The sequence below is a fragment of the Neoarius graeffei genome, chromosome 7 (assembly GCF_027579695.1).
Source record: "Neoarius graeffei isolate fNeoGra1 chromosome 7, fNeoGra1.pri, whole genome shotgun sequence".
NCBI classification, from domain to species: Eukaryota; Metazoa; Chordata; class Actinopteri; order Siluriformes; family Ariidae; genus Neoarius; species Neoarius graeffei.
This window is the reverse complement of record NC_083575.1, coordinates 35506063-35520676: the sequence shown is the minus strand read 5'-3', so window position 1 is coordinate 35520676 and position 14614 is coordinate 35506063. Positions and strand designations below refer to the sequence as shown.

Below are 14614 nucleotides of genomic sequence, written 5' to 3'. Positions count from 1 at the left end.
GGTGAGCTACAGCCTGTGTGTACGTGTGTGTGTGTGTGTGTGTAGGCAACGAGATCAACGAAAACAAGGACATTGTGGGAATATTTTAATAAGTCGAGGGAACGACATAGGATATCATTCCCACGCCTTGGATATAAACCGAGGGAACGCGTTTTAAGACGTTCCCTCACTTTTTAATAACCCGTGCGCACGCCTTTATAACTCGAGCGCACGTATTAATATCTCGTGCTCATGCCTTAATGAAAGCGAGGGAACGATTTAATATCTCGTGCACACGCCTTAATGAAAGCGAGGGAACGATTTGTAACTCGTCCCCTCACTTTTAACTACCCGAGCGCACGCCTTAACGCAAAGCGTGCGCACGGGTTATAACTCGTGCGCGCGCATTAATATCTCGTGCACACGCCTTATAAGTCGTTCCCACGCTTTGTTATTTTTTTATTCACCATGTCCCCTCTACGGCTCCGTAAGACTCAGAGTTCACTTGAGAACAGAAACCCTAGGATTTGTCTCTTTGCTAACTTTATAACAAACACATAAAAGGGGATGGGGTTTCAGGGGGATCAGTGTGATGGAAAGAAGAAAGAGGGAATTTTATTCCTCCACCTTCCTCAAGAACGGGGTCTAAGCACCAAGTATTAACAAATCTTTTGCACACCTGCTTACGCTGGATACGTGCTGCATACGTTTTGTGAAATCAGGTCCAGTCAGGATTACCATAAGGCCACACCAATTCAATTAGTTGGTTCTCGGAATCGCCGCTTGAAGAAAATGCAAAATGAAAAAAAATAAAATAAAATCACACTCCCGCCAACAGAAAAGGTCACGTGACGTGAGGTCACGTGACATCGAAAACCAATCAAATCGCTCCTTTCACTTTCGATAAAGACTTGTGGAAGAAACATGCCTGTGGAGGGGAGTCCTGTAAAGCCTGTGTTTGTGATCGTTAGGATATTCAGCGAACAGAAGCGTAAAATCTTTGACAGATGTGTTGAAATTCTGTTTACTGGTTTGCCTGTATTGTTTGGTCTATTTCCACCGCTAATTTTACCATCGGAGCATTTTTTTTAATTTTATTTCGCCCGCTCGCTTCATATTTTTCCTGAAAAAATCCGAGAACCAACTAATTAAATTGGTGTGGCCTAATGTAAGTCTTTAATTTTGTCAGGGTCGCCATTGACAAAGCTGTGAGCATCAGTGAGCCAATTTCTACTGGAGTTTTAGACAACATGAGGCTAGCAAAGTATCCAGACAGATAAATAAAGTAAAACTAAAAATATCATGTCTGGGGTTTGCACTCTACAATGTCCTTGAGTGTGTTGAGGGAATGTGGACAGGTGAACTGGATGCGACTTCATGTAATTTGTTATCCGTATCTCGCTCAGTTTAATAATCTACAACCAATTTCTAAATCTACTAATCTTGTGCTGTGTTCACACTTATACCGGTACGAAAGTGGTATAACTGTATCGATACAAAGTATACCGATTAAGTTTAGTGCATCTGTCCACACTAGCGAGAAATGTTTGCGGTTTCCTTTCATGGTAGTTGAAATGCGCGTGCGCGAAATGTTTCCGTGGTTACCGAGTAACTTCCTTCCGAGAATATATGGCATCCGTTATTTCGAGATCTCGAGAAAACAAAACAATTATTCCGTGATCTCGAGAAAACAAAATTATTCCATGATCTCAGCTGGATCACTGTATCCCCGTCGGTAGAGACGAAGCCGGGCCAGTCTTCTGCGGAGGTGCCGCGGACTAATTTTGAAATGATCCCTTATTAAAAGACTTAATGCAATCTCTCCCTGCGTCAACCCCTGATCAAAATATTGCCTTATTAGGTGATCAATTATTCCAGACATTCTAATGACCAAAGTTGTGTCTATACAGAATGAGAAACAGCCCCAAAGTCAGCATATCACAAGTTTCTTGGCGCACCTGAATGAACCATTTCTCAGCTGTTTACTCGAGATCATGAAATAATTGTGTTGTTTTCTCGAGATCCTGAATTAATTATGTCGTTATCTCGGGATAACAAGGTGAATAAAAAAAAAAAAAGGATTATATGAAGGGCCTCTCGGCTTCCGTACGGATGAAACAACGTGTGTGTGCTTTTTGTTGTCAATGTACAGTCTGTATTTCTGGTGGTCATTTATTCAGTCGAATCGTATAAAACGCGCGAGGCAGTTGAGAAAGAAACAAACGAATCTCCGTTCTTCACTATTTTATTCAGCGAAGACATCGATTGAGGTGTGTGACTTTGCGCATGCGCATTATATTTGTATCGATACAGAGCCGCTTCATCTGTCCACACTACAGTACCGATACTGTACCGGTACGAAACCCATACATTTGTGGGTTTCGTACCGATACAGTTATACTGCTACAGTACCGGTATAGTTGCTAGTGTGGACAGGTGTTGCGGTACGAAAGTAGTTTCGTATCGGTACAAAATCCCTAGTGTGGACAGCGTATTAGGCTGGTCGACGATGGTCTGTACTAATTAGGGCTTGTGTTTCAGAGACAGACATCCTAGAGATAAACAAACAGGCCAAGTGGGCCTAATGCATGTCAGATATGACACCATGCTAACACATCTGGCCTCTGTTGGTCAGCCTGTGGCTAGGCTAGACTAACAATCTCACATCCCAAGTTGAGGACTGGAATAAAGCACTGACTGGGTTGCCAAACCTTTTCCTTTTTTTTTTTAAAAACCTACTGTTCTGTGGGTGGGTTTCCCAAAAGCCTCTTAACTAGGAGAGAGGGTGTTCATTATGCTGCTTGCTCTACCATTTAACGATGATCTTTGCGCTGTGATGCTTTTGGGAAACTCGGACCTGCACAGTAAACCAGTCATCTCCATTTTGACAAAAATTGAAACCTTGCAATTACATGACCCCACTGTACTTTCACTGTCACACACTATGGAGAATAAAACACACGTGACCCCCTACAATGGTATGCATAAGCCTTGGAAAACGCAAGCTGGAAGGACTTCGCGTTCACAGACGGACATGTGCACCCAACACTCACGTCTGCAAACTTGTGGTTCCTGAAATGAGACTTGTTGCACTTCAACAGCTGCACAGCCAAATTGCAGTCCTGCCGATAGCGTTCCTGAAAGAGAAAGAAATTAGAGAAATATATATTTTAAAAAAATGTAGAGAAACCAGTGCTACAGATTGCAGCATTTTCCCACAGAGACCATTTTGAAAGAAGAGGACTGATCTGCAGATGATCTGCCTATGGAGCTAAAACATTGTGGTTAAGCACTATGAACAGATGGATAACTGGTTCTTAAAATCCTACAATTACCTTTCCGCAATCCTGCTGTATATAGAGATCTTGCAGTCACGTGACCGGAAAGTACACAGCCGCCATCTTGTCGGTAAAAAACACCGCTGAATACTGCTGCACTCGTGTACAGAATGGATCAATTTCAACCGACGGACTACACGGCTCATTTTTCTAATGAACAGATAACTAGATATATGTCTAAAATAAACGATCTACAGATTAGTGACCCTTATGGCTTACCGGACGGAGTTTTCACGACCGTGTCAGTGGGTTTTGAACTGCCAGCGGAATACCTGGATGTGTATAATTACCTCATTAACTTTCCCTCGCTGTTCAGTGGTGAAGCACTGCGTGCTTATAAATCTCTGGACAGTTATCTTTACAGAAATTCAGGATTTGTCAGCAACTCAGATGTGGCATCTTGTAAACAAGAAAATAATCCTCATTGGATGGGTAAGTCACTTAAGTATTGAGTATAGCACTGACCAGCCGATTATAGAATAGAATAAGGTAATTCCAGCTGTAATTCCAAATCGTCCGTCTTGTTTACATGGATCTGGCGTTGGAGAGGTAGAGGCTTAGCAGTGGAGATTTGAGTGGCTGTTTTCTGAACTTAGTCAACAGGCCGGCTCTGCCTGCAGCCTCGCTTTTGCTTCCTCTCCCGACGCCGCCTCCTTCGCTTTGCTTCCGATAACAATCCACGGAGACCCCGCTGGTCTCGCTATCTCGTCCGGAATGTTGTGCATGCAATGGAAATCGCTACAAACCGTCATTTTCTGCTGGAAACCAATGTCCAGTAAGTCCATACGGTTGTAGTGGATATTGAAGTCCAGTGCAGATGAACAACACGCAAAAATACACACAAAAAACATGCACAGGTAGGGAGAGCTTGTAGCCGCAGCCGTTGTAGTAGAATTGTATATAGTAGGGTTTTCCAGAAGAAAAGGTAGAAGCAGAAGTAGAAGGCGGAAATATGGCGTTTGACCGACAAGATGGCGTCTGTCACAATCTGGGTCGGCTGTGACGTCACATGCAAGTGCTCCATACACACACACACACACACACACACACACCCAGTGTGAGGCAGCTTGTTTAAGAAATGGATTTCTGTTGAAAATCAGGATTTTAGCACAATTAATCTGTATTCAGCAGACATTCATGACAATCTTAAGTACCCTATCCAAAGTGCAATAGCATAGTCCTTGCACAGATGAGGAGTTTGACAAACTGTTCTAAACCTAATGGAAAATAAGAGCACGTCTTAATGCAAGTTTACGGTTTTTATCTGTAGAACCTGATTAGGCCAAAGTCTTGTCCAAGACTACGCACAGAGCTTACTGTACAGTTCTATAAAAGCTTAGCACTGAACCTCTTAATGTGACTTTCAATTTTCAGCTCCAGTGGTTACCAATTGTAGTTATACAACACTGACAACTCTGGTTCACTGTGTGACTTACTTTCTTTCTCTCACACACACACACACACACACAACATACATTCAGTTCCTCCAGCTTGTCAATAGTGTTCTTAGCATCCACAAGCTTGTTGGTGAGCTCCACTATCTCTTGATCCATGGTCTTCTTGTCTCTCTCCACTTTCCGGAGCTGCAAAAAACAGAGTGTGCAGAAATTACAAAGAGCTCTCTAAGCAATTCTCTGAATGGATCAGGCAAACCCTGAGCTACAGCTTTAAGTAAAAGTGGCCAGCCATTTCTTTATCGATTCACAACAAAACTACAAGCCTCATATCCTGACAGTGTCAGCATAAAACAAAATGTCTCATTCATCCATCACACTCATCCATTCAAGTGTATGACTCATAAGTACTGGGCCAAAAAAAAAAAAAAAAAAAAACAGGCTGCGGACATAAATAAAAATCAATAAATTGTGTTAGATATGGATAAGTTGCCTTAATAAGGCAGAGAAATATCATCTAAACAGGTTTGGTAATCAGACTCCATAGCTCTGATAGAATCCGGAACAGTGTAGTGTAATATAACTCACTGAGTACTTCATGAGGAACACTACACTATACACTGAGTAGGGCCTCCGTTTGCTCTCAAAACAGCCTCAATTCTTCAAGGCACGGATTAAACAAGATGTTGGAAACATTCCTTTGAGACTCTGGTCCGTGTTGACATGACTGCATCATGCAGATTTTTCAGGTGCACTTTAATGCTGCGAATCTCCCGTTCTACCACATCCCAAAGGTGTTCTACTGGATTCAGATCCGGTGACTAGGAAGACGACTGAAGAACACTGAACTCATAGTCATGTTCATGAAACCAGTTTGAAACGACTTGCTCTGTAACATGGTGCATTATCATGCTGGAAGGAGCCATTCAGTCTAGGACCTGGGCTTAGACATGTATGCACATAATTTAGGAGAGGAAAACAACTGTTCTAGGCTAATTTAACCCCAAGGAATAACTTGGGATGTGTGCCAAAATCGCTATCCGGGGCGAACAGCCTGAAAATTATCAATCCAAGATGGCCACCGGTATTACGGTATTATTATTATTGTGTTACTCTTCATGTACCTGACCCTGGTTTATGTGACACAAACAGTAATAATGTGATGTTAGAAGTTGGCTGTTAAACATTTAGGCTCTCAAGACATTCAAATCAAAGTCCTTCCCACGCCACGTGGCGCATAGGGCGGCGCCGATCTCCGTTTCCGTAGCCCTCGGCCTCTCACCTATTACATAGCTAGGGTTACAGTGGGGGGTGCTAGTCCTCTGGTAACCGCGAGAGTTTGACTCCCCACTCGCCATCTGTATTGCAGCGTGCCTTGCCAGACGGCAGTAGGTACCATTTTTATGATGGTCTTTAGTATGACCCAACCGCGAGTAGAACTCGTGATCTCTCGATCGAGAGGCGGACACGCTAACCACTAGGCCACTCGCCAGTTAGTAGGCATATCTCAAGATATTGCTGCCTACTAAATTAATAAGTTTTGTTTTGTATTTTTCACTTTAACATTCCATTGATCAAAACAGTGTGATTGAAAATACAATTTCTTTATATTCATCAATGCTTGCTTTCTTATACTCTCCTAAATTATGTACATAGGTCTCCCAATTCCATAATTTCATGTTTGAGGTACGGTTATTCTGTTTTTCCTCATGTTTTCTGTGAAACTGCAATTTTCGCCAATTTTTGGTCTTTTTTTTTTTAACCTTGCCCATAGCTTGTTCCCTTTCCCTTCAATCATGAAAAGGATGTCACGAATGGATTCCCCATACCCAAAAACCCATAAAATGAGGTATTGCACATACTTTTGTGGTGAGTTGTTCAAAAACTGATATTTTCCAATATGGCTACCGGCAGCCATCTTGGATCGGTAATTTTCGGCCTGTTCGCCCCGGATAACAATTTTGGCACACATCCAGAGTTGTTCCTTGGGTTCAAATTAGCATATAATTTCGGAGAGGATAACTCACTGTTATGTGCAGACACATCTAACCCAGGTCCTCTACTAATTAGAAGATGGCAAATTGTGACCATGAAGGGATGCACATGGTCAGCAACAATATTCAAAAATAGTCTGTGGCGTTTAAGCAATGATTGATTTGTATTAATGGCCCAAAGCGTACTAAGAAAACATTTCCCCACACTATTACACCACCTCCACCAGCCTGGACTGTTGACACATTGCAGGTTGGATCCATGGATTCATGTTTTTGGAAACAAATTCTGACCCTGCCATCTGTGTGCCTCAGCAGAACTTGAGATTCATCAGACCAGTCTATGCTTTTCCAGTCTTCAGATGTCCAGTTTTGGTGAGTCTGTGCCCACTGCAGCCTCAGCTTTCTGTTCTTGGCTGATGGAAGTGGAACCCAACATGGTCTTTTGCTGCTATAGCCCATTTATCTGAATTACTGTAGCCATTCTGTCAACTCGAACCAGTCTGGCTTTGTGTTAGCTCGAACTCTGTTGACCGGTCTCCTCAACAAGGCATTTCCATCCACAGAACTGTTGTTCACTGAATGGTTTTTTTTTCTTCCCTTTATTGTACCAGTCTTAGTAAATACTAAAGACTGTTGCACATGAACATGCCAGGAGATCAGCCGTTACAGAAATACTCAAACCAGCCCACCTGGCTCCGATCATGCCACGGTCAAAATCACTGAGATTGCATTTTCCCCTATTCCGATGGTTGATGTGCACATTACTTGAAATGGCTGGCCAGCACCTGCATGATTTAACGCACTACATTACTATATGATTGGCTGATTAGGATAATTGTATGAATGAGTAGGTGAACAAGTGTTCCCACTAAAGTGCTCAGGGAGTGGAGATAAACTCGGAATCTGCTCACAGTTAACGTTTGTCTTGAAAAGGAGACAAAGGCAAAAAGGGGGAGGAGGAAAGAAAACCTGGCTTAAGCAGGAAACAGTATAGCAGGTACACAATTAAATAAAAATGAGGCTCACTACTGTCCCTTATCTCCAATTACCCAATCAGGGAATTGGATGACATTCTTTCGGCCACATAAATGGAGAATCTTGTGTCAAGGCATGCGTAAATTAATTCTACTGTTTCTGCATAAATATTCCCCAAACCTCTGGGCTGGAAAACCTGAATATCAATTAGCAGTGCTGTACAAATCCAGCTGCCTGCTTTAAAGTCCCCTCTGAAAGTATTGGAATGGCAAGGCCAATTTTTTTTTTTTGTTTTCGCTATCGACTGAAGACATTTGGGTTTGGGATAAAAAAGATGAAGATATGACACATCAGCTTAACATCTACATGTGTAAAGCAACTTAGAACCATTGATGCCAGACTACCCAATATTTAGGTGAGCAAAAGTATTGTAACTCACTTTAAGTCTATCTGTTAAAGTAAATAACATTTAATATTTGGTTGCATATCCCTTGTTTACAATAACTGCATCAATTTGGCAAACCACTGCATTCTTTTTTTTTTGTGATGTTTTTCCAGACTTGTACTGCAGCTTCTTTCAGTCGTTTTTTTTTTTTTTTGGGGGGGGGGATCTCTATACAGTATCCACTTCAGGAGGTGAAATGCATATTCAACTGGGTCTGGTGAACAACTCCCCAGTAGTGGGTCTCATCAGTAACAACTATGAGTCTGCATACATAGCAGAGGTCAAACACCTGGTGGAATGGTGTCAGGACTAACAACCTGACTCTTAGGCTACATCCACACGACAACGAGATTTTTTTTTTTTTTTTAAATATCGCGTCCACATGGGCAACGGATCAGTAAAATTTCAGGTACATATGGCAACGCAACGCTTGCTGAAAACGATGCAATACACATGCCACACCTCTACGTGCGCTGGAAGACGGTCCCAACGGAGACACCAGAACAATAGAAGAAGTAGACGCATGCGCATAAACCCCTTCTTCTGTAGCATCAGCCACAAAGTTTTGATTATTAATCAGTAGCGTAAAACGAAAGACGCAGAAGGAGGAATGAATGGGGGTAGATGGAAGCCGGTACGCCAACATTCTGAGATCCTCCAGAATTCTTTAATGGTCCGGAATAAATTGAATGCTACACGTTGATGGATTACTTTGTTGTTCTACGCCCTTTTTGAGGAATGTATTGTCGGACTTAAACCAGCATCTGAAGAGGTGAGATCACTCCTTTTTTTCCCCTATTTTTGCTGGCGGGATTGTTTTTGGAAAGCGCACGGGCGGTGCGCGGTTTGGTACTGCTTCCACAGTGTTTGGACTAAAGACTCTGCCCTAAAGGCTATTCTCTCACTTTGCACCATTACACAATAAATATTCACAGTGAAAATATTTTGTAAGCGCGTTTCATGAACCAAGTTATAGGATTTGTTGACAACTCGCATCGAGTTCGTTACACTTCTACCCGGCATGAAGCACTCACAGTCATGTGGTTGTGACGTCATCGTAAACAAATCCGTTCCATTCATCCAGACGAATTCACCTGAATCCGTTGCCGTGTGGACAGGGCCTTAAATGTTGAGAAGGCTGTTGACTTCAGAATAAATCCTGTTGCTCGCTCTCCACTACACGTCAATGGCTCCGCTGTTGAAACAGTCAGCAGTGTGAAGTTCTTGGGAGTACACATGGAAGACAACCTCTCCTGGACCTTGAACACCACTGCCATCACAAAGAACGCTCAAAAGCGTCTACACTTTCTGCGAAAGCTGAAGGTGACCGCCTCCCTCCTCCCATCCTTCTACCGAGGGACCACTGAGTGTTGTCTACTGTTACATCACTGTCTGGTTCTGCACTTGAAAGTCACTGCAGCGGATAGTGAGGACAGTAGAGAGGATCATTGGGTCCCTCTTCCAACTCTATAAGAAGCACCACGTCCACTATGCCAACAGCATAGTGCAGGACAAGTCCCACCCATCACATGCACTCTTCTCCCTCCTGCTGTCTGGCAGAAGGTACCAAAGCATCCAAACGGTCACTGCCAGCCAGACACTGCAACAGCGCCTTCCCCCAGGCAGTCAGAGTCCTCAACTCACTTTTACCCCTGAAGAACTGACCTACACTGCCCATTTGCGCACACATGCACAATGCTCATTTTGCACTTGTCTTTTCTTGTTTGTAATAGCCTGCTAAAACTTTAACTTTTGCCTCTTGTATTTTTGCACTAAAATTTATATACCCTGTTTTGTAATCTTTCTATTTCTCTATAAATGCACCATGGGGAGCCTGAGGGAAACAGTATTTCAATGCACTGTATACTTGTATATGAATGTATCGACAATAAGGCTCTTGTGAACCTTGATTTAGTGAGTCTAAGGCCCTGTCCACACGGCAATGGATTCAGGTGACTCCGATACAATTGCTTATCGTTTAAGCCTGGCGTCCACACGGCACCGGCGTTTTGGGTGCCCAAAATGCAATCTTTTTGAGAACGGAAAAATCTGGCAACGTTGCCGTTGTGAAGTCGTCTGGATGAGTAGAACGGATTTGTTTACGATGACATCACAACCACATGACTGTGAGTGCTTCACGCCGGGTAGAAGTGTAACGAATATCACCAGGAAAAAGCCTTACAGAGCACTAGTGAGAGTGAAACACGAGCTTGGATATTATTATTATTATTATTATTATTATTATTATTATTATGTTCAGTGTTAGTTCACAGTAGTAATGCAAGAAGCAGAATAGTGACAGTAATAGTGAAGCAAAAACATGCAATTGTACAAACACTGCAGCTCTACAGCAAAATATTCATTTATGAAATGGTCTGATTCTTAACACCAGTAGTGCCAATGATCTTCTCATTGCGATGCGAGTTGTCAACAAATCCTATAACTTGGTTCATGAAACGCGCTTACAAAATATTTTCACTGTGAATATTTATTGTGTAATGGTGCAAAGTGAGAGAGAGAGAGAGAGAGAGAGAGAGAGAGAGAGAGAGAGACTCTGCCCTTAGGGCAGAGTCAATCCCGCTAGCAAAAATAGGGGAAATAAGGAGCAATCTCACCTCTTCAGATGTTGGTATTTGGTATTTATTCCGTGTAGTATTCAATTTATTCCGGACCATTAAAGACGCCGCTTTCCGCGTAGAATCATACGTCATCCTCGCCGCCATATTGGATAGGTCAAAGCGGAGAATAAAGATTCATGCGCTGCCTTTAGCTGTACCAACAGGTTTACCATCCAAACGAGATCACATGGGATTACCTTTCACAGGTGAGAAACAACAAATTAATCCATCAACGTGTAGTATTCAATTTATTCCGGACCATTAAAGACGCCGCCTTCCATGTAGAATCATACGTCATCCTCGCCGCCATATTGGAAAGGTCAAAGCGGAGAATAAAGATTAGCTGCGTTTAACTGTACCAACAGGTCTGCCGTCCAAACGAGATCACATGGGATTACCTTTCACAGGTGAGACTGGAAAAATACTTTTCATTGTATTTGGTCATTATAATGTAATTTTACGAACGGATTTTCCTGACTTTGTGGCTAATATGAAGTCTCGCGCATAATAGTTTATGCGCATGCGTCCTTACTTCTTCTATTGTTCTGGTGTCTCCGAAGGGACCGTCTTACAGCGCCCCTAGAGGTGTGGCATGTGTATTGCATCGTTTTCAGCAAGCGTTGCATTGCCATATGGACCTGATATTTTACTGATCGTTGCCCATTTGGACGCGATATATTTTTAAATAACATCTCGTTGCCGTTGTCGTGTGGATGTAGCCTAAAACCTTCCACTTTCTTCCCCTGATGAAGTTCTTTGTTGTGCTGATGGTATGTTTGGGGTCGTTGTCTTGCTGTGTGATGCAGTTCCTCTCAATTAGATTGGATGCATTTCTCTGTCAACTGGCAGACAATGTTTCTGTAGACTTCTCAATTCATTCTGCTGCTACCATTATGAATTACATCATCAATAAAGATTAGTGAACCCGTTCCAGAAGCAGCCATGCAAGCTCAAGCCATGACATTAGCTCCAACATGCTTTTGGATCATGAGCAGATCCTTTATTTCACCACATTTTGGCCTTTCCATCACTTCAGGTTAATCTTGGTTCCAGAACTTTCTCATCTCTGTGGCTCATTCCAATGGTTCATCTCTGTATTTCTTTCTGAATTCTAATCTGGTTTTCTGATTCTGACTGCTGATGAGTGGTTTATATCTTGTGATACGGATTCTATATTTCTGCTCGACGTCTTCTTTGAATGGTGAATTGTGATACCTTCACCCCCACCATGTGGAAGACAGTGGCGAAGTCAATCACTTTTGTTTTGGGGTTTTTGTCACAGCTTTCACAATGTTGGTCATCACCTGCTGTTTTTTTTTCTTTTTGAATGTCTGGTTATTAGTACACCAGTGGTTCCTTTCCTTTCAGAACAATCCAAATTGTTATACTGGCTATGCCCAATTCTTATGCAATGGCTCCGATTTTCTCCTTCTTCTCAGCTTCGTAACGTCTTGCTTTTCTCCCATAGACAGCTCTCTGGTCTTTAAGATGGTTTATCCTTTTTAACAACAAATGAAGCCTCCACATACAGTGCTCAGCGTAAATGAGTACACCCCCTTTGAAAACTAACATTTTAAACAATATCTCGATGAACACAAACAATTTCCAAAACGTTAACAAGACAAAGTTTTATATAACATCTGTTTAACTTGTAACGTGAAAGTAAGGTTAATAATATAACTTCGATTACACATTTTGTCAGTTTTACTCAAATTAGGGTGGTGCAAAAATGAGTACACCCCACAACAAAAACTACTACATCTAGTACTTTGTATGGCCTCCATGATTTTTAATGACCGCACCAAGTCTTCTAGGCATGGAATGAACAAGTTGGCGACATTTTGCAACGTCAATCTTTTTCCATTCTTCAACAATGACCTCTTTTAGTGACTGGATGCTGGATGGAGAGTGATGCTCAACTTGTCTCTTCAGAATTCCCCATAGGTGTTCGATTGGGTTCAGATGTATGGAACCCAGGGCTCAAACCAAGAGGAGACATTCAGAGCTATTCATTGTTTTAAGTCAGTCAGTCAATCTTACAGGGAACATCTGGGCAACAAGAAATCAATCGCAATATTCCAATATTTATGACCACTTGGAGGAAATTTGTGGGTTCGCCAAAAGGTGCCAAGTTATTTAACACGCATGTAAATCTCAGGAAATGAAAGCTGAAATTCTGATCTATTGCCCCATTCGTATTTTGATATCAAACAAATGTTTAATGTATAGCAACTACAACAGAAATGGCCTTGCCGTTTCAATATTTTTGGAGGGGACTGTGTGTACACGCATCCGTTTATCTGCAAACAGCATATGAACAGAATTTTGGCTGTATACAAAGCCCATGCTTGCATTATAGACCGAGTGTACGCGTTGAAAAAGCTGACAGAGCCAGTGGGTTTAATTGAATTGAGTGCTTCATAAAACATCACAGAAGTGAAGAGCGAAGCAGGTCTGTGCTGCACACACAGTAATTTAAAAGGGCGTGTGATCAGATGGCTGGATACGACATTCTAAATCCTGGCTTCTGAGCCACAGGGTATTCCCAGTGCTCGACGAAAAGGAACTTGTTGTGAAAAATGATTGTGATTTCGTCCTGCGACATTTAACGTGTAAATCAGGACATGGATACATTGCTACCTAAACTTCAACTCCGTCTACTATTAGCTTAAGAGGTGGCTCAGAAGTACAGTGTGATAGCAAGTGAAGGGGGAGAAGAAAAGCCTCCGTTATCAATCACTAGTGGAGAATTTAGCAATAGTCTTACAGTTCCTCTAAAAGTGGATGAGGTGGCGTAATAAACTCAGCGTACAGATAAAACAGCTGTTCAAGTCCACAACAAAACTAGCAAGAACAGCTGTAAACAAAAAGACATTTCTAATGAACGAGGAATGGGAAGACAAGGCAAGAGATGCTTATTCACAAGACGAGCGCTTTAATCTGCATCATTTATATTTGGAACATCCACAGTTGAAGTTCAGTGGTTGAAATGCCTAAAGCCCCTGAGCAAGCCAAAATTTTGCTGGTCCCAAGACGAGTTCATTTTAAACACATCAGGAATGCATTTTTCTTTTGGACCACTGTTACCTTGCAAGATATACGCAAGGTCTGATATTGACAAAATCTTACATCATACAGCAACTACAACAGGTAGTGCTTTTCAACCACCGCACTGCACACTTGGACTCGAGAGTGATGCCTCTGATGTCAAAGCACTGCCATGCAGAGGGAGAACAGAAAAGGCGGGATAGTGAAGACTGGAGAATGACAGCTACACTAATGTACTTTGAAGGGCGGGAAGATAGAAGAGAATGAGTGATCACGCAACTGCATGAACCCAGGTTTGACTGATGGCAGCCTGATGGTGATGGTGACGATGGGAGATCCGAGTCATGGCAGCATGAGTAGAGAAGAGGGGAAAGATGGATAAAGAAAGAAATGATGGGCACAAAGCACAGTATGATTATACACAATGAGTCATTGTTTTCTTGAGTTAAAACAAATGAGAACCTGCCATTAAACATGCCACTGGAGCTATATGAGATTACTGGCAGGGGGCAGACACCGGAAATTGAAAGGTGTGCAAAAATAAATTGCCTGGAAATCAACTGATTGAAACCGTCAACATGGACGTACAAGAATATATAATCAGAAACAAACAAAAAAAGAAAGAAAGAAAATGCATTTTGCAAAAATAATAAACAGCGTACCTTTAAGGGAGAAAAGCAATCTATAATAGTTTTCATTCAATATAGTATTATTATCCATGCATCAACAAAGTTAATGACCTTCTAAATTCAATTTAAAACTTGTCAATTTAATATTCTTCCATTGTATTTTATTTCAACAAAATCCTTATTATAATACCAGA

General features: G+C 42.0%; 1 protein-coding gene across 4 annotated transcripts in view; it reads right to left on the bottom strand.

The window, feature by feature from the left end:
• tjap1 (tight junction associated protein 1 (peripheral)) overlaps window positions 1-14614 on the bottom strand; it is a 247775-nt gene that overhangs the window by 9339 nt on the left and 223822 nt on the right. For 3 of the 4 annotated variants that reach the window (XM_060925556.1, XM_060925555.1, XM_060925557.1), the window contains exons 7-8: window positions 4793-4900; window positions 3033-3116 (exon numbers count right to left, since the gene is read on the bottom strand). In XM_060925556.1, coding sequence (XP_060781539.1) covers window positions 3033-3116; window positions 4793-4900 — 192 coding nt within the window. The remainder of the gene's footprint in view (window positions 1-3032; window positions 3117-4792; window positions 4901-14614) is intronic. The other variant, XM_060925558.1, reaches the window with a different exon arrangement.